General features: G+C 42.7%; 1 protein-coding gene across 1 annotated transcript in view; it reads right to left on the bottom strand.

Annotated features, from left to right (window-relative positions):
- PDK3 (pyruvate dehydrogenase kinase 3) overlaps positions 1 to 16264 on the bottom strand; it is a 90896-nt gene extending 74632 nt beyond the window's left edge. The window contains exon 1 of the mRNA XM_029603090.1: positions 15971 to 16264. Within this exon, the coding sequence (XP_029458950.1) occupies positions 15971 to 16076 (106 nt within the window). The 5' untranslated portion in view covers positions 16077 to 16264. The remainder of the gene's footprint in view (positions 1 to 15970) is intronic.
- Positions 16265 to 19503: the final 3239 nt, after the last annotated feature.

Genomic DNA, 19503 nt, shown 5'->3' on the forward strand with positions numbered 1-19503 from the left:
GCCCATCTGGCTCCATCGCCTTATCTTGTGGTGATCCAATCTGCAGTAGATGGCCTATAGCTGGAACCGTTGGGAGTTCAAGAGTAGAAACTAGAAGCATGTTTTACTATACTGCAAAGGTATATTGTGCTTAGTAACTACATATACCTGTGGCAAAAAGGTACTGAAAAAGGACTTTGGTTACAGTGCTAGATAAACACCAAGTGGTCCATCCAGCCTGCACTACAGACTTCTTCTCCGGTACAAGAGCATATAGAATGCTCAAGCTTAAACCAACATTAGTTGCTTCCTCCTCTCTCTTATGTCTAACCATCATCCCTATTTCTATCAGTGCCCCAAACATGTCCAAATTCTGTTGCAGCGCTGGCTTCCAGCACCTCTGCTAGTAGGCTACTTTAGGTATTATTCTCTTTGGTTGTTTTAACACTAATACTTCAACAAACCAGGCCCTCTTTCTTTCGTACCATCTAGTTTTATAACAATTCAGAGTCACCAAAGTTTGTGAGGCAGTTATCCAAAAACATCTGGCTTCCCCTACCTCACTAAATGTTAGGTTGTAACCTTGTATGTAACACTGCAATTAGTGCTTTAGAACGAAGTGGTAGTTACAGCCTTATTAGATATAAGAAAGATGGTCCCTTCTCCATGGAGCTTACAATCTAATCAAGGCAAACATATATGGTAACTAGAAACATATTTGTTGAAAAGTGGTTAAGATTTAAAAGCAGCTTAAAAAGGTGAGTTTTTAGACTAGATTTGAATATGGCCAGAGAGGGAGCAAGATGCAATGAAAGGAAGTCTATTTCAGGCACGTGGTACAGCAAGGCTGAAAGCACAGTGTCAGGAGTTAGCAGAGGAGAAGCACACAGATAAAAGACTTGACAGATGAACTGAGTTCACCAAGAAGAATGTAGGGAGAGAGAAGAGATGCAGAGTGAAAGCAAATAAGAAAAGCTTGAACTGTATGCGGAAATGGACAGGTCACCTGAAAAGATTACTCCTAGATCTTTTTCTTGCTTGACAGTTTCCAGTTCTTGCCTTTCTAATTGATATATGACTGAAGGATTTTTATATCCCAAACATTATTTTACTCTTTTCCACAATGAAACTCATTTTCCATAATTTTGAACATTCTTCCAGTTTTCTCAGGTGGCATTTCATACTTCCCATCCCTTCCAGCAGGTCTAGCCTGATATAGATTTTTAGTACCTTCTGCAAACAAGCATATTTTCTCTCAAGTTCACCAGCAATGTAACTAATAATGATATTGAAAAGCAGATCCAGTATTTTGCCCTGGGGAACTCCACTGACCACTTTGCCTTCACCAGAGTGGACACCGTTTACCACTACTCTCTGCATCCTACCCATCTACCAGTTCCAAGATAGGAAACTAGAGGCATCCCTTAAATAGGTTTTTATGGTTAAGGTATTATTTCCGGCAAGCGGGAGTGGGGTGGGGGGGAGCAACATGGCTCGAATCATTTGGTGCTGGGTTCAACTGGCCCCATGCAGCCCATAATCATCCTGTATGGAATCAGCCTGCACCTGTCAGCCTGGAAGACGATAGGTGCAACCTGATGAGGATGCACTTCAGGGCTCTGGCTTTAGGACTACCCACAGAAGAGAGGGTTCGTGGCCAATGTGCCCTTTAAGGATTGGGATGCTGTGTGCAAAACCTTTTGCTTGTGAGCAAATTTTTATTTCATTACCCTGTGAACATTACTTTCTTTGATGCAAAAAGCTATCAATTTTACATTCACAGGAACCCAATCCATACAGAGCTGGAGCAGCATACACTGGAGAAATTACTTACCTGATAATTTCGTTTTCCTTAGTTTAGACAGATGGACTCAGGACCAAAGGGTTATGCTCCCCTGCCAGAAGATGGAGACGTACCAAGCTAACGTCACAGTATATATACTCCTGCAGTGACCCCATCAATCCAGTATTCTCTTCAAAAGCCACTTGGCCAGACTAGTAAAAAAACTTGATTAAAAAATAGTCAACCATAACTGTACTCAACCAACAATAAACTGTGAACTCAAGTAAGAACATATGTACCCCAAGCTAGGGACTGGATGAACACTTGCCAGAAATCCCTTGGGATCCGTATCTCCCTAGGAGGACTATTGACACAATCAGTTGGCAGCTGAGGGCGGGAAGCTGAATCCATCTGTCTACACTAAGGAAAACAAAATTATCAGGTAATTTCTCCATTTCCTAGCGTGTAGACATATGGACTCAGGATCAGTGGGATGTACCCGAAGTTGGGCGCTAAGTCCACACCGAGGGTCGGCCGCCGGACTGAGGCTTACCTCAGAGGGATCGCGGAAATCACCTCGGGAATTCTCAACTGGGGGAGGGACCCAAGGGATGTCACCGCAGGAGAGTGGGGCTCGTCTGTAGAGGTAAGATTTCTTCTTGTTTTGGTAAATTACTCTAATGCTGTGCGAGCGTCAACAGTTAGCATCACATTCCCTGTTTTTGGATGGACAAGCTGCAGTCTGTGATAGATCTAGTGAGACTGGGGGGGGGGGGAATATCTTGCGTCTTTTGACCTAACTGAAGCTTACTCCCATATTCCCATCTGGGTATCTCATCAGAACCTAGTAAGGTGATACACATTGGGCGAGCATACCCAAATGCAAGTGCGGCATTCAACCTAGCGGCAGGCCACAGAGCCTTCATCAAGGTTGTGAGGGCGATTTATTTATTTATTTTTAACTTTTATATACCGACATTCTTGCATCAAATACAAATCATTCCGGTTTACAATGAAACAGAATAAGCAGGAAATATGATTCCTTAGTCTAATACATTGAACATCTATAACGAAACAATTGTAAACAAGGCGAAAAGCTAAACAACTTTAATAAAGGTTAATTAACAAAAGAAACATAAATAAAAAATTTTTTAAAAGAAGCACAAAGGTTTGCACGAAGGGGTGCACAAAGGGGAGAGCCCCTTTGTCGCGGCCCTTCGGCGAGCGACGCCTGGTGGACCGGCGTCGTTTACCGGCTCGAACACTGAGCGTGGTGACGTCAGAGGGGGGCGGATCTCATTCTCCCTGAGCTCTCTCTAATCTTCTTTGTTTCCTGGCGATTTTTCAATAGCAACAGCTTTATATATACAAAGAATTAGAGCGCACCCATATCTAGACAACTGGTTTATAAGAGCCAAGGCGGCTCAAAGGAGCCATCAAGCCTCTAAAGCCGTACTCCATCTCCTCTGTAGTTAGGCTGGGCAGTGAAATTCTGAAGAGCAGTTTAGAACCTTCACAGGCTCTGAAGTTCATGGGAACCCACTTTGGTACAAGACATTGGCCTGTGTATCCAATTTAATAGACTAGATACTAATGTTCAGGCTTTGCTTTCACACTAGGCACTTGTCCTTTCTCGGGACCACCAATGGCAGTTTTCGGCACCCACAGGGGTAAGAAATAGCCTAATTTGATGGGCTCCACTCTCAAACCTCCAGAAAGGGATACTTTTAGATCCCTTCGATGGGGTGTTAGCCACAAGGGATGTCAATTGGAAGAGGAAGGGTGCACATGGCCAGGGCCACAGTCAGGTTAGAACCAAGATCCATCGGTCTAGCTCGGATATGCTCCCCCCCCCCCCCCCCGCTAGTAAGGTTGGAATGCAGGCATGATTCTTTTAGATATTGCCACAGCAGTGGCATACGTTAGTAGACAAAGGAACTAGCAGCCCCTCACCAAGGTAGGAAGCAGCCCAATTGCTCGAGTGGATGGAAGAATACCTCCTTCCAGCAGCCTATATAGCAGGGAAGAACTTACAAGCCAACTTTCAGCAGGAACAGATTGGACGGAGGCAAATGTGTACTAGGTCCACGAACTTTTCAAATGATGAGTGGGGTACCCCACATGAAAGGTTAATGGCATCACGTGTAAACATCATAGCAAATTTGTTAAGTCACAGAGCAGAGCCAGGGCCCAGAGGCGTATATGCACTCATGTGTTTGTGACCAAGATCACTCCACTGTATGCCTTCCCACTTTGGCCACCAACAGGCTGGACAATTAAGCAGAATCTTTCCTCTGGAAAGCAGTTATCCCACAAGTTTAGATCTCAGGCAAGCTGGCCAGGACAACCAATCAGCACACAGGTCTTTGAAGGTCTAGGCAGCAGCTGTCACATGCAATAGGAGCAGAGTTAAAAGCACCCCAGTAGCTGGGCAGCAGAACCCAGGGCATTTTCCTGGGAATAAAAAAAAAAAAAAAAAAAAGGTAAGATGCATCAGGTACTGTTCTGTCCAGATGAGCCCCAGAGGAATCTCTGTCAGGTGCTAAAGGCCTTTGGCAGACAGCCTTTTGAGCCATTAAAACAAGCATCCATTAAGGGCTTACCTCTAAACTTGCTTCCTAGAGGGAACTGACTTGGCTAAAACACATCTCAGAGCTGCAGGCTTGGTCCTGCAGAGATCCTTAACTAAGAATTTCATAAGGGCCAGTTCCAGCATTTCTTCCCAAGCTAGGATAGGCATTCTATGTGAATTAATCAGAATCCCTTCCAGCCCTCAGTAGAAGTAGCTATTAAGAGAGTCTGTGACTATTAGAGGCATATCAGGTTATCTGGATATACCTGAAGATAACAGACAGACAAGCTAGCAGCACAAGAAAAGGGTAGACTGCTTCTAAGGCCATCATAGCCAGATGAATCAAGGAGGTAATATCACCGTTCTACCTGTTATCAGGTAAGCAGCCCCCAGTAGCATTTTGGGCTCTAACAGTGCAAGCTTTATGTGGGCCAGAGGCAGCTCGGCCGCTCTGGAAGAAGTTTGCAAGGCACACACCTGATCACCCTTATATGCTCCTGTTGAACAGTACAGACTAATCACACAAACCAAGGGAGACACTGTCTCCAAAGCAAGCGTTAGTAAGACAGCTTTGTCTTCCTTCTGCCCCAGCAAGGAGGAGCTTTGGTAACTCCCTAGTGGATAAGGAAGGTTGAATTATACTTACCTGATAATTTTCTTTCCTTGAATCCTACTAGACCAGTCTAGATCCTGCCCAGGAAGACAAGGGAAGAAGCAGCATTAGGATGATAGGCAACATGTGAAGTATGTCTGGCTGTGCCCACCTTTCTCTGCCTCTGTCTTGCACTTGTCTTACCTCTTGACTAACTAGTACCATCAGTATGTATTTACAAGAAAGAGACATTAAGGAGGATTTCTTGTGGTTGCAGTGCTTTGGAAGTAGGCTACTGGTTTTGGGTCAGGATCACATTCCCTTTATACGCCACAGTGAGGTCATGAAAGAGGTAAATCTCTAACATAATGACTGGTCTAGCAAGATGATAAGAAATGGGAATTTGTATCCTTATCCCAAAGTGGAAAAATTGTGACTGGGTAGACTAGATGGGTCAAATCTGGTCTTTTTCGGTCATCATATACTATGTTACTATAATCACATTCCACTCCCAGTTTTGGCAATCACAACTATATCCAAGTCTGTCTCTACCACAATGGCCTCCAGGTCTGTGATTCTGTTGACAAGACTTCAAGCATTTGGGGGAATGGTGAATAAAACCACGGTGAGACCACACCTTGAATACTGTGTACAATTCTAGTCGCCGCATCTCAAAAAAGATATAATTGCAATGGAGAAGGTACAGAGAAGGGCGACCAAAATGATAAGGGGAATGGAACAGCTCCCCTATGAGGAAAGACTAAAGAGGTTAGGACTTTTCAGCTTGGAGAAGAGACGGCTGAGGGGGGATATGATAGAGATGTTTAAAATCATGAGAGGTCTAGAATGGGTAGATGTGAATCAGTTATTTACTCTTTCGGATAGTAGAAAGACTAGGGGGCACTCCATGAAGTTAGCATGTGGCACATTTAAAACTAATCGGAGAAAGTTCTTTTTTACTCAACACACAATTAAACTCTGGAATTTATTGCCAGAGGATGTAGTTGATGTAGTTAGTATAGCTGTGTTTAAAAAAGGATTGGATAAGTTCTTGGAGGAGAAGTCCATTACCTGCTATTAAGTTCACTTAGCAATGGTAACAAGGAATAGACTTAGTTTTTGGGTACTTGCCAGGTACTTGTGACTTGGATTGGCCACTGTTGGAAACAGGATGCTGGGCTTGATGGATCCTTGGTCTGACCCAGTATGGCATTTTCTTATGTTCATAAATGACTCCCTTTTTAAATTTTTCTTTTGTTTTCTTATTCTTCCATTAACTACATTAGGGCTGCCCACCATTTGCACAACTGGGTCAGGCCTCTGGCAGACAGATAACATTATAACTGTTGGCGACAAGTACCGTTACCAGTCTCACAGCCCCCTTCCGCCTGCATCATTGTGGCCTGATGTATACTTGAGTCATGCTACAGGGACAGGTAGCCACTGGTCTGCTGTCCCCTGTTGCTGCAGCATCCTATTGCTGTCAGCCTTGCTCAAGGTGGTCCCGCCCTCAATGAGGTTGAGAGTGCACCATTTTTAAATACCACATACTGATGCAGAAGGAACTACACTACTTCATCTGTTATCCAGATCTCTGCTGCTCTACTCATGTTGCCTGCTTTTCACTGAACTCCTGTTCCACAATCCTGTTTAGCAGGTTTGCTGTTCTCTGATGCCAAGCCATTCTATTGCAGTCAGCCCAAAGCAGAGGTAGTCCTCCACCCTGACGACGTCAGTGATGCACCCCTAAGGCTCCTTTGTGCGCTACTGGGCACGATTGTATGTGTTTGTGTTAAATTCCTAATATCATCATGGCAATTTAACTGTCAAAGCCAGGTCAGTCTCAATTATTACCAGTCAGGGTTTGTAGGCTAGTCTTCCTTTTTGTCACTCCGCTGTACGAAAGATCTCTACGATGAGACAGTTTTTTCTTTTGGTCAACTTGGTGGGTGGTGAGTCTTCTATTAATTTGAGTTTGACGTTAGCAATGATTTTAATTAATGATCAACCATTTGGAGAAAAATTAAATGTAGTTACAAATTTAATTAGAGATAATCGGCTGACTTATTGTGTAATACTGAACTTGGTTGCTACCAGCTTGCATTGTATTGATTAACCACTTACGTGCCGTGTTCTCCCAGCTGTGTGTCGGTAGGCAGGGTGGTGGGTTGCTTATCATTGCTAGGGAAAGATTTCAGCTTAAGCAGGTTCAGACAGAAGAGATTTTACATTGAGTTATTATTACTTGTCCTCTCTCTGAATCAGGGTTATGCCTTTACAGCCTCCCCACGGTTTTTGAGTAGCAACAATTTTCTGTTAACTAAGGCATTATTTACTTCTAAAGATGACGAAGAATTGTCTGGTCTTCAATGATTTCAATCTCCATGTTGATGCCATGCCTCTTTCTAGCTGCTGGGAAGACATCTTAGTGTCAATGTCTGCCCAAGGCTGGACTCAGATTATTCATTCTCCTTCTCACAGGCTTGGTAACACTTTAGATTTAGTATTTGTGTGGGAGAACCATTTAGCGAGTATTACCCCACCATATGCATGTCAGAAAGTTCCATGGTGTGATCATATTTTAATCATCTTTTATGAAATAAGGATTCTGGTACGGTGCTTCATTCCACCTCTATTCCTCATGTGATTTCTAGATGTCCATACAATGGGTGTTAATCAAATGTGTGAAATCTGGCTTCCCAGTCTCAGAGCAGTTTCTACCGGACAGTGTTATTGGTTGGCAGGAGTCTTTAAATACTGCTTTGGACATGATAGTCCCAACTAAAACGGTAGTTGTCCAAAGGAACTGGGCACCCTGGTTTTTCCTAGCTATTGTTGCAACCCAATGGGAGCTTAGGCATACAGAGTGCTTCTGGCATAAAAGCAGTCATACAATTTTTCCTCCCAAATACTTACCTCTAGTTTCTCAGCCTCCGGAGTTATTCCATATTGTCAATTCATTGGCTGCTGCATCATCTCACAGTTCTGATACTCTTTCGACTATCCATCCTGACAATTTTGCACTTTTTTTTTTTTTTTAAAAGGAAAAAATCTCTCTGGTAATTGGTCAGTTTTTTTGGGGGTTTTTTTTTTTTTTTAATGACAGTTTGATGGACCTTTTTCTGATATAATAATCAGTAGGATGCTTCTGAACCCACTACAACTACTGAAGACTGCGAAATACTTAGCTCAGTCTATGATACTATTTGTCTTATGAATTCCTAACGCATTATTTAAAGACCTGCAAAAAGATGCCTCTGAATTCCTTGCTAAATGCCTCTGAGTGAAGTTACGGACCCGGCCCTCTCAAACTGGCATCAATTCGGTCACTGTTGAAGGAGGAATCTTTGTACTCTTCTAACTGCAGAATTACCAACCAATAAACTTCATTCCATTTTTGCCTTAAATACTAGAGAAGGTTGCCTTTCGACAGTTGCAAAACTTCACTGACGACAACCTATGATAATTCCCAGTTTGGTTTTTGGGCTTTACATAACACTGAGACATTGTCAAATCTTGATCTATTCCATCAACGATTTACCAGTAATTCCAGCACAGATATCTTTCTGGTTCTTCTTGATATATTTCTCCAGCTTTTGAATATGTTTAATCACTCCATACTGCTTGACAGACAAATCAACTGGATTTCTTCTACAGTTTTAGCATGGTTTTCTTCGTACTTGGGTCAGTGTTATCAGAAGGTAACAGATGGCTTAAGTTCGCCACCCTTTGTCCTGAATACAGGAGTATCCCGGGGCACTGTTCTCTCTGCCACATTGTTTTAACATTTATATTCTTCCCTTATGTCAGGTGTTAGCTAAACTAACCCAGGAGCAGGTTTTAAACTATATGCCAATGGCATCCAGTTTTATCTCCCAGTCTTATCAATGACAGATGATGCATTGAAGAAAATATCTTGCTGTTTATCTGAGATCAAATGCTGACACAGAATAGGCTTCATTTAAATCTGAACAAAAATGATCTTGCTTGTAGGTTTTTCAAGGCAAATGATGCTTCATATTTTAAAGTTTTGATGGTTTACAGATTCCCATTAATAGCCAAATATGTAATGTTTTGGAATCTTGATTGATTCTGCTCTTTCAATGCAGCCACATATTAGATCAGTTTTCAAGAATTCATTTGTAAGAAACTTGAAACCATTTCTTAAATCTAATAATTTTTGATCAGTTAATTCAGGTCCTGGACATTTCTCCCATTGATTTTTGCAATGTGCTCTAATAGGGTTTATTGCAGAGTACAATGAGGCCATTGCAGATTACTCAGAATGCAGCCACTCGCCTTGTTTCAATTGCTCCGATAGGTGAACATCTTTCTCCAATACTTATGAAGCTGCATTGACTCCCAGTGGTATTATTGGTTCAGGTCAAAATATTTAGTTTATACAGTTAATGATCTTGCCCCAGTTGGTTTAATGCTACTTTAAAAGATCTATCACCCTCTACATTCTTTACAATATACATTTCATAGCTCATTAGATATATCTTCGCTAAAACAAGTGAAGCATGCTAAATCTATGAAGCGAACATTTAGTATTGCTGGATGCTAACTTTGGAATACTTTACCCAATGCATTGAAAGGAGTAGAGACTTTGGTCAACTTTAAGAAACAGTTAAAGGATTTGGAGGGAGAGCTGTTTTTGTCTGGTATAGCAAAAAAACGACAGGAGTCGGATGGCACCTTCTAGTCTAACCAATTTATTGAAGCATGAGCTTTTGAGAACAGTGTCCACTTCGTCATATGCATGAAGTAATGTACAGGAGATTGTTCTATATATATTTTATCTAAGAGAAGGCAATGGATTAGGCAGGACATAGTGTGGAGAGAATGTTAATAGCATTATAGAATAACCTACTGACAACTGAGGTCAGTGTGAGAAGACAAACTGGCTGATGCAATACCATGCGTGTAAACAATGTGCATCCAAAGTGGACACGTGTTTTTTCAACGCGCGCACATCCACCTCTCCTGGGCGCTCAGTGTAATACACGAATGAACTGCTGTGCTAAGAGGGACATGCAATTGATAATTTGTGCGTCCCTAGCGCTCTGCATTGGGTGCCCAGGAGAAGTGGCTGTGCATCCACAACAGCCTAGCCAGAGCTTCCTCCCCATCACCCCCCCCCGGCAGGGCTGTACCCGATTGGTCCTTTTCATTGAAAAGAGTCAGTGAAAGGACCAATCCCCAGTAAGTGAAGCAGTGAATATATTAAGTGCCCTGGGTGTGCAGGTTCCCAAAATAGACACAAATTATATTCTAATTTACTGGCACAAAACGCACACACAATATACATGGCCCTAAACGTGTACATTGTGGGTGTATATTTTGCACCCTGAAATTTTTTTTTTGCATGGTGCTTTTTTTTGTTATTAAGTTGTGCCCTTGACACGCGGGAAGACTTTTCACCTGCTTCGGGCAGGCATAAATTTGACGGGCGAACTGGGATTTTTTTTTTTTTTTATCGTGGGGTAATAGCTAATAGCCTCATCTACATGGAATTTACATGTAATGAGCGCCATTAGCTACACTTGAGTTTGGACACGCTGATCCCCTTACTGCATCCAAAATGTGTGTCCAAGCACTCGTTAACCTGTGTGCTAGGCTCAGCGCACGATATCACATCAGTCTGAAAATTACCGTATTTGAAAACAGTTACATTCGTAAATAGTTGTAGTGAGTCACAAGCCATGCCTTCTCTTTGTTCTATATGTATTTTACTCATCTCCTGTTCATCACTTTATGCATCTGACGAAGTGGACACTGTCCTCAAAAGTTCATGCTTCAATGAATCGGTCTATAAAAGGTGCCACCTGACTCCTGTCATTTTTTGGTTAAAGGCTTGTTTATCCTTGCTTTCAGTAACTAGTTTGTACAATTTTACTACATTCCTTTAGCATTTTTTTAGGCTATAGTTGGACAACAGGTGTGCATGGATAGTAATGAGATGGGAGCTACATCTGTTCACTGAAGAGAAGTAGCTATGATTTATGCATTCGCAATAAGTGAGCCCATTGTTATAACTGCTGATGACAGCATGAGCAGTACTGTGTTATTCTGATATGTTCAGAGCTGCTGTGATTTATTGTGAGTTATTTTGTTTTGTACTGTATTAGGGCAAAAAGTTACAACTGATTTTGAACTGTGGTCTGCTATGAGTAGAGCCATAGAATGGATGTAAGAAAGCCAGGCTCAGATTACTGATAAACCTGGTGTATGGCCTCACCCCTGTGGATCCGGATTGGACCTCAGGAGATTCAAAGGTATGCTGGACACCTGGAAGGTGTTTCTGGCATTTGGATGGCTAGGAGGGTGAGTGATGGTGGGGATCCTGGAGGAATACCTGCAAGCTCTCATGTGTAATGTGAAAGGCTTGAAGCTCTGTGTTAAACCTGTAAGTAGAAGTGCTGTTTCAAGTAATGACTGTCCATGAAGAGAATTACTATGGGAACTGACTTGGACTGGATTTAAGCTGTGCCACTATGAGTGTTTGCAGTCTTGATCGAAGTTACCTGCAGTGCATCATAAGTGAGAGAATGTTTTTTACTGCCTTATCTAATAAAAAAAACAGCACTGAGACACCATTCCCAGCATGGTTTGCATTGCAGGGACTTCCAACCTGACACTGTCACCTCTGCTTTGTTTGCTGTGTCCTGGAAGTTGTCGGACATTATTTGGGGCTTTCGTCCCCTGGTTAACATCACCTGTTTTTGCTTGGGGAGGAGAGCAATCTGTGCCTCCCTGCTTGCTTAGTTTAAAAATAGTGGTCTAAGTAGGACTTGAAATTCTACCAAAAATTTAAATCAGCTTAAAACAGGCAAAACAGATTCAAGAAGCAAAGCAGATTAAAGCCAAATAAAATTCCATAAAAATCAAACACACTTAGCAATTGGGGAGCCCAAATTCCCTTGTGGAACGCTGTAGATAATGAGCTGAGTTAACAATTGGAACAGCAGCCTTTATATATTTAAACTGATCTTGATGCAGAAGCTCTGATAAGGATTCTCAAGTCTTTCCACTGGCAATTAAAACCCTAATTTTTATTTAAAGTCCAAATGAAAAATGTTAAAGTGTTGTCAGGTTCTTCTTACTTAAAAACTCCCATTACTATAAACAAAGTAAATTAAGGCAGTACGTTGCTGATCCTTAAAACCTCTTCCATACAGCATTCGAATACATATAAAACTTTTGAGGACATTAATTGGACTGTTTTAGAAACTATTCCAGCACATTGGAGGGGAGGCAATCGAGTCAGAAAACTTGCTCAGCAGGAACAGAGATAGATTTATCATATGGGAACTGTCACACCACTTGGTTTGAATAAAGAAACTGAGTGGTCTGTATTTATGAGATTTTTCTTGTGTCCTTTTACATCACTGTGATGTCTCCTTCGTGAATGGGTGATGCATACCGTGTGTATGCATAGGAAGAGCATAGGTGGCTGATACATCTGAGAATTCCCGCGTCAAGTGAGTACTTCTTAGTAAAATGAGTATTTATCCTCTGTGTGATATGGTTTTTAGTTGTTGCTTTTATGTTTCAGAGAATCCTTATATTCAACAGAAAGTGAATTATATGTGTTATAGTGAAGCGTATCTATACTCTTTTTACCACTAAAAGATACATCGGGAGCCCCTGAGGCAGTAATTCGAAACGTAATACCATGCTGGGCTTGATGAACTTGTTGAAGGGGAAGTATATTCTATTATAAGCATTAAAAAAAAAATTAAAATTTTCTCAAAGGGATTTACTCTCTCAGGACCAATGATTATTTGTGACCCTTAGCGGTGAAAATACTGAATGAAACTCAGGTTCAGCATTCACAGGGTGTTATAATGGCCCTTCATTTGAAACAAAGTATCCTCTGTTGTACCTTTTGATTAAAGTATTTATTATACAAAGCATTAAGGGACTCGTTTGCAACGTTTCTTGTCAGCATATAAAACAAATGCAGAATTAAAGCAGAGGGGCAAATTTAGGGCAGGGGTGAGGCAATAATATAGAAAAATAGCTCTTACTACTTTTTTTTTTTTTGGAGTATCTACATCTCTAGAAAGACAGGCAAACACAAATTAAAGAGCTAAGCAAAAAACAAAAACCAGCAGCAATTGATTTCAGAACGAGACAAGCAGGTATTGGTCAAAAAACTGTATTGTTTTAAGATTCCTGGCACTTCAGTGGTTCTTGCTATCTAGTTTGTGATCAGTTACTTACAATGTGTCTCACCTTAGTATTGTCCTAAAATAGACAACACAATCAAGCTGTTTCAAGACACGAGAGATCTAAGATTTGGGAATCCTGTTGGAATGCCATTTCTTTAAATCATAACATGAGACTGTATGGAGATCATACACAGATTCAGTGTTAATGAAAGAACCAGACATTTGCATTGCATCTTTTAGGCTTCCTTAATTCAACATCACACTATAGTGGGCTTAGCTGTGACCTTTTAAAAGAAATAGCAATGCATTTTATTTCTATCTCTGGCAGCAAGGCTGAAAAGGATCAACACACCACCCTTTTAGTACAGTGCCTTTGGAACACATTACTTAACTAAACAGGTTATTTAAAAGGCAAACCCCTCCACTCAAGTTGAATCTTTCAGCCCTTATGTGCTATATAGGACAGGCAGTATAAAGGTTGTGGTTGGAGTCAAGAGTTATGAAACATGGAGGCACCAATTCAAAACCCACTTTACTCTTCTGTTTGTAACCTTGAGCAAAAAAAAACAAAACAAAAAACCAGAAAACAAATCATAATCCTTTGAAGGTCAAAGACCTTGCAGTTATGTGATTGGGCTTGCCCAGCATAGTATCCACTGACAAAGCTATACTAATTTATAAATAGTGCCAGTTACACAGGCTTTTTAGTTAGCCAGATAAACAGTGCTCACACAAGCCATATAACCTGTTTTAAAATAGGTAACTCATAATGGAAGAGAATGCCGCTAATTCCAAGGATGGAAACAAAAAAGCACAAATGCCAGTAAATTAAAGTCCCACCCTTCAATGGCAGTTGATAAGACTATTTGTGCTACTAATGGTGCAACAGAATGATCTTGCATTTTTCCATTTCAATTTTCCACTTGACCTTTTGGGATCCTGCCAGGTACTTGTGACCTGGATTGGCCTGTGTTGGAAACAGGATAGTGGGCTTGATGGACCTTTGGTCTGACCCAGTATGGCAAATCTTATGTTACTCCTTTGATCCTCACCTATAGAAAATGACAATGTCAAGAATTACATAGGAAAAAAATCTAACAGAACAAGACCCTCAATGGAAAAGCTTGTAATTGGCAGACTTTTATAATAGCCACTACTAGACTGAAGGTGAATGTTCTTCGCTTGCCTTATGCTTAATCATTGATCTAGTCCATCATTACCACATTTTATATATATATTTTTTTATTTTTACATTTATGCAAGTAAAACCAGACTTATCTTTCTTGATTTTAGAAGGACGGCATCATGGTTAGTCGAATCCCAACATGGTCTGTGTTTCGAGATGGCTAATCTGCATGAGGGGGTACATTTGCTATATCTTTATTCAGTTCAAGCAATAAGGTCATCTTGTAAATCCATAGCAATATGTGGAGACACTGCTAGAATCAGAAATATTCTGAAGATATACGGCTATGGATTTACAAGATGACCTTATTGCTTGAACTGAATAAAGATATAGCAAGTGTACCCCCTCATGCAGATTAGCCATCTCGAAACACAGACCATGTTGGGGTTCGACTAACCATGATGCCGTCCTTCTAAAATCAAGAAAGATAAGTCTGGTTTTACTTGCATAAATGTAAAAATAACCAAAAACTATATAATGTGGTAATGATGGACTAGACCAATGATTAAGCATAAGACAAGTGAAGGCCATTCGTGTTCAGGCCAGTAATACCTGTTATGATGGTCTGCTAATTACAAGCTTTTCCACTGTGTATAACAGAGAACCTCAATTGATCCTCTCCATATGTCTTTTGCACCCTTTTGTTATTTCAGCTTCCTCCAGATTACAGGGTCAGTGCTTGCTTGCAAGTTTGATACTATAATTGCCTCTCCTCTGCAGATGGCTCTTTTTCTTTTCTTGATACACAGCATCTAGCCAACCTCCTCTGAGTCTGGGACAGGCAGAGCAATACAATTTCTTCTGCTCCCAGCCTCAGCCTCTGAATGTCTTCTCATTTACTGGGCCCTAAATTGCTTGACACTTCTACTTTGGGATCCCTCTCCTCAATGTCAGTGGCTATCATCCATTCCCTTTTGGTCTCCTTTTCTGCTCTGATGCTATTTAATCTCCCTCTTCACAGCAAATATTTTAGTGTCTTAAGTGACAGAACTGTCACCCCTGAGAGTTCTCCTACAGAAAAGATGCTACTGATCCACAAGCCAATCATCCTTCCCTAAATTTCAAATAGAGTATCTGAGGGAATCTTTAGCAGCACTGAAGCAACAACAAAGCGAGTTCAGACTGCCTGGTCAAAGTTTCTCTTTCCTTAGAAACTCCATTTCACGCAACACAAACCTTCACTGCCGCACCTTGATCCCCAGTATTCTCGGTCAAGCTCCTGCTTGAGCTCCAAGGTCCACACTGGAGATTTTTCTTTACTTGGCTGGTACCCTCAGCAGGCTGTCATAGATCTATCTACTCATGTATCTGCAGCATACACTACTCTACATTTTAGCAACTAGAAACGTGAAAACAGGCCCGGATTTAGGCACAGGCAATTGTCCAGGACGCCAGATAATAAAGGTACCAAATACCCAGACCAGAGAGGATCCTGCTCCCACACTCCCCTTCAGAGGAGCACTACTCTGGAGATAGTGGGGGGGGGGGGGGGGGGGGGGGAAAGACACCTCTCACTTTCTGATCGCAAACCCTTAAATCCAGCCCTGCGTCACTGCTGACTAGGAAGAACATTCATGTACACTAGGGCACGGCGAGGAAGCATCCGGGAGAGCAGAGGCAGGAGCTTTCCCGTGTGACGAGAATACGAGGTGGGGGAAGCAGCCCCAGCCGGGACACTCACCGAAGTCGAGGAACTGCTTGATGGAGAGCGGGGAGGGCGAGAAGCGGGAGTAATACTCGATCTGCTTCGGCACGGAGCTCCTCAGAAGCCGCCCCAGCAACCTCATGGCGCCACGTAGGGTCCCAGCGACCGCACGAAGAGGCGAGGACAGCCGGCCGCAGCGCTGCGAGGACAATCACCAGGGTCGGAGACACGCCATGGCGGCCGAGGATGCAGGAAGAAGGCCCGGAGAGCCACCCCCTAATACACAAGACTCGCGGCCGGCTCCTCCGGGCCCAGCGACTGCGCGCGCACACATCCACAGCAACACAGTGGGAGAATGCCGACCCAAGCCGCGCCCCCTGACCGAACCCCCCCCGCACCGATTGGGCGACGGGGGAGGCTGGGCGGAAGGAGTAGTCCAGCTTCTGGCAACCTGCCATTTACAGGTAAAGGAAGCTGATGCTGCGTGCGTGCGTGCTAACGTCACTCTGACGCGCTGGTGGCCGGGTGGAAGGCGGGAAAAAGCGGAAGCGCGAGGCAGAGAGAGGCCAAGTCTGCGCACTGGGCGGTGATTCTAACCTCCCCTCCATTCCCCCAGTCCGCTCCCCAGCCAGCAATAGCGCGAACTGAATCCCAAACCTCCATTAGGGTTGCCAACTGTCCAGAATTTTTCTGGATTGTACAGATCTTTGGGGTACTGGCCTGAAAAAAGGAGGAGGGCTAAAATGTTCGAAAATGTCCTGATTTTTAGCCCTCATGCTGCAGGTTAGCGTCTAATCCCCACCCTTCAATTATACAATATACAGGTCAATCCTGTAAAGTGCGTCCGCGGTTTCCCCGTTCCTAACCCGCTTTCTACTCTCTTTCCGGCCGCGTTAGCCCTTCCTGCGATCCCCAATCCCCTTTAACCTACTCTTACCGCGTCCTTAAATCCCCGGGCAACCCCTTCCGCACCCCTGACAAGTTATTTTACCCTCTGTTGCCTCAAGTACAAACTTAGTGTTGCGGTCCTAGTCGTGGCAGCCACAACTAGGCCCTTACCTCCTTGGTCCTGGCCCGTCTCCAAGGGTCTGCGGCCTGTTTCGTGGCATCCCCGCGGGGGGGGGATGCCGCCGAGAAGCCCTGCCTGGACGCCTTCTCCCTAGGCACGTGCGCGCGCGCAAGCCGCACTTATGAAGGCCGTTTCCCGCCACTGAAGGCTCCGCCCTATCCGTGACATCAGATGCCGCGGCCTATGTAAGGCCGCCGCGGAGCCCAGGACTTTGCCTTGCAACGGGGTTCCTTGTGGTTCTCTGTTACGCCGTGCCCCGGAGTGTGCTATTGCATTAGCAACTCCGTTCCTGCCTGAGACTTGTTTCACTCCGTGCCCAAGTCTTGCTTCTGTCTGGCTTGCTTGCAATAACCTGTTCTGCTTCAGTTCCAGCTTGATTCCAGTAGCCAGTCCTGCTTCAGCTCCTGTCTGATTCCAGTAGCCAGTCCTGCTTCAGCTCCTGTCTGGTTCCAGTAGCCAGTCCTGCTTGCTTCGGTCCCAGCCTGCTTCAGTTCCTGCCTGACCGCTGATTCCTGCCTGCCTGCTCCAGCTCCAGCTTCCGTGATCTCCTAAGTCCCAGTGGCCGGGCTCCTCCCCGGGGAGTACCGGCTTCCAGGGTGAATCACCTAAGTCCCAGCGGCTGGACTCCTACAGGCTCCTCCCGGGGGAGTACCGGCTTCCAGATTGAAGCTCACGTCCAGCTCCTGCCTGGTATTCGCCTCCCGACCTGTCACTCACTAGAGACTATAGTATACCTCTCCCCAGTCTCTCACAGGTCGGCCCAAGGGTCCACTAAACAGCTCACTCACAACACTTAGGCCTAGATTTATCAAAATACTATAAATATAGCAGAAATGGCTATATTTATATATAAATGCCTTAAATATAGCAGAAAAGGCTATATTTATATTTATGCAAAGTGCAATAGATTTATCACATTGCACATGCCCATTCGGCGAGAGAGACTCTTGAAATCAATTTGTCATTCCGTATTTATTCCACTGTACGAGGGGTTACTTTTAACTCGGTGTGGGGTTTGGGGGAATGGTTTTACATACACAGTCAGCGGCATGAACAGCAAAGTTGACATCACTGAAGATTTTCTGTCGTTTGAATAGATGAAAGGTACAAAGGAGTTGATTTGCATTCTTTACCTACCTAGTGCTAGGTAGAGAGTGCACTGTACAAATCAACTCATCGTTTCATCGATTCAAACGACAGAAAATCTTCAGTGATATCAACTTTTCTGTTTGACTTTAGTGTAATCATATTTATTTATTTTTTGTTATTACCATCAACAGCAATAAGTGACAAAAGTACAGATCTAGTACCTCTGCAAACCATGTCTCCTTTATGTAACTTAAACTACTCCTTTGGTTTTACTTTGACCTTTTTTCAATGCATTGAATACATTTTGTTTGCGCATCAAGGATAGTAATTTTAAACAGTATCCATGCCTTCTGCAAGCTTGTAATCTTGTGAATTGCTCCTTGTAGGTTTTTTCTAATAAATTTCCCTTTTTATAGTTAAGTGCTACTGCAGTAGTTTTCCTTAGTATTCATCCTCCAGTGATTATGTCAAATTAAATTACATTATGATCACTGTTGCAAAGAGAATCCACCGTCTTTATCTTTTGCACCAGGTCCTGCATTCCACTGAGAACTAGATCAGATATAGCCCCCCCTTGTTGATTCCATGACCAACTGCTGTTTGAAGCAGTTATTGATGGCATCTAGAAATTTTACATCCCTTGCATGTCCTGAGGTGACATTTACCCAATCAGTATTCAGGATAATTGAAATCTCCCATTATTGTGTTGCCCATTTTACTAGCCAATCTAATCTCTGTTCCTAGATGCCTATTATGCTTATATCTTCCTTTAGTGCCATGCAATCTAATTCTCCAGGCTTATTTTTCGGACTTCTGGCATTCACAAACAGCCTTTTTAAAGTAGAGCTTTTTGTATTTCTATTTTTATATGTACCCACAACCTGCTTATTATCAGATGATGAGGCAGTTTGGAGTCCTTTTTATTTGTGTGCTCTGTATTTAAGTACATTTGGTCTCTTTCATCTTTTACAACCATCTCTATCAGGTCTTTCTAGCTTGCTTGGTTTGCCAGTATCCTTAGAAGATAACCTTCCCCCAAATCATCCGCTGCTTTCCCCATGTTCTTTATTTATAATTTTATTTTGATTGAATTTCTGTTATACAATAACAAGAAGAGGGAATCAGAGCATAATAAAGCATATCCAAATGAAAGAAAAAATAAATTTCCACATAGTCCCCTTCAATTATAGGAAGAAAAAAGAAAGGGGTAACAAAAGAAAAGAAAATCTTTACAAAGGGAACAAAACAGTAATGAGACAATAGTTATTCTATTGACTTTACCTAGTCACACCACGAATCTAGACTATTCCTGATAACAAGCTACTTTGCATGCTTATCCAAAATAAAAGTTTCCAGATGTGAGAGATCCACAAAGATTAATTTATTCTTTTGAAAAATAATTACACATGGA

Source organism: Rhinatrema bivittatum, chromosome 5 (assembly GCF_901001135.1).
Source record: "Rhinatrema bivittatum chromosome 5, aRhiBiv1.1, whole genome shotgun sequence".
Lineage (NCBI taxonomy): Eukaryota > Metazoa > Chordata > Amphibia > Gymnophiona > Rhinatrematidae > Rhinatrema > Rhinatrema bivittatum.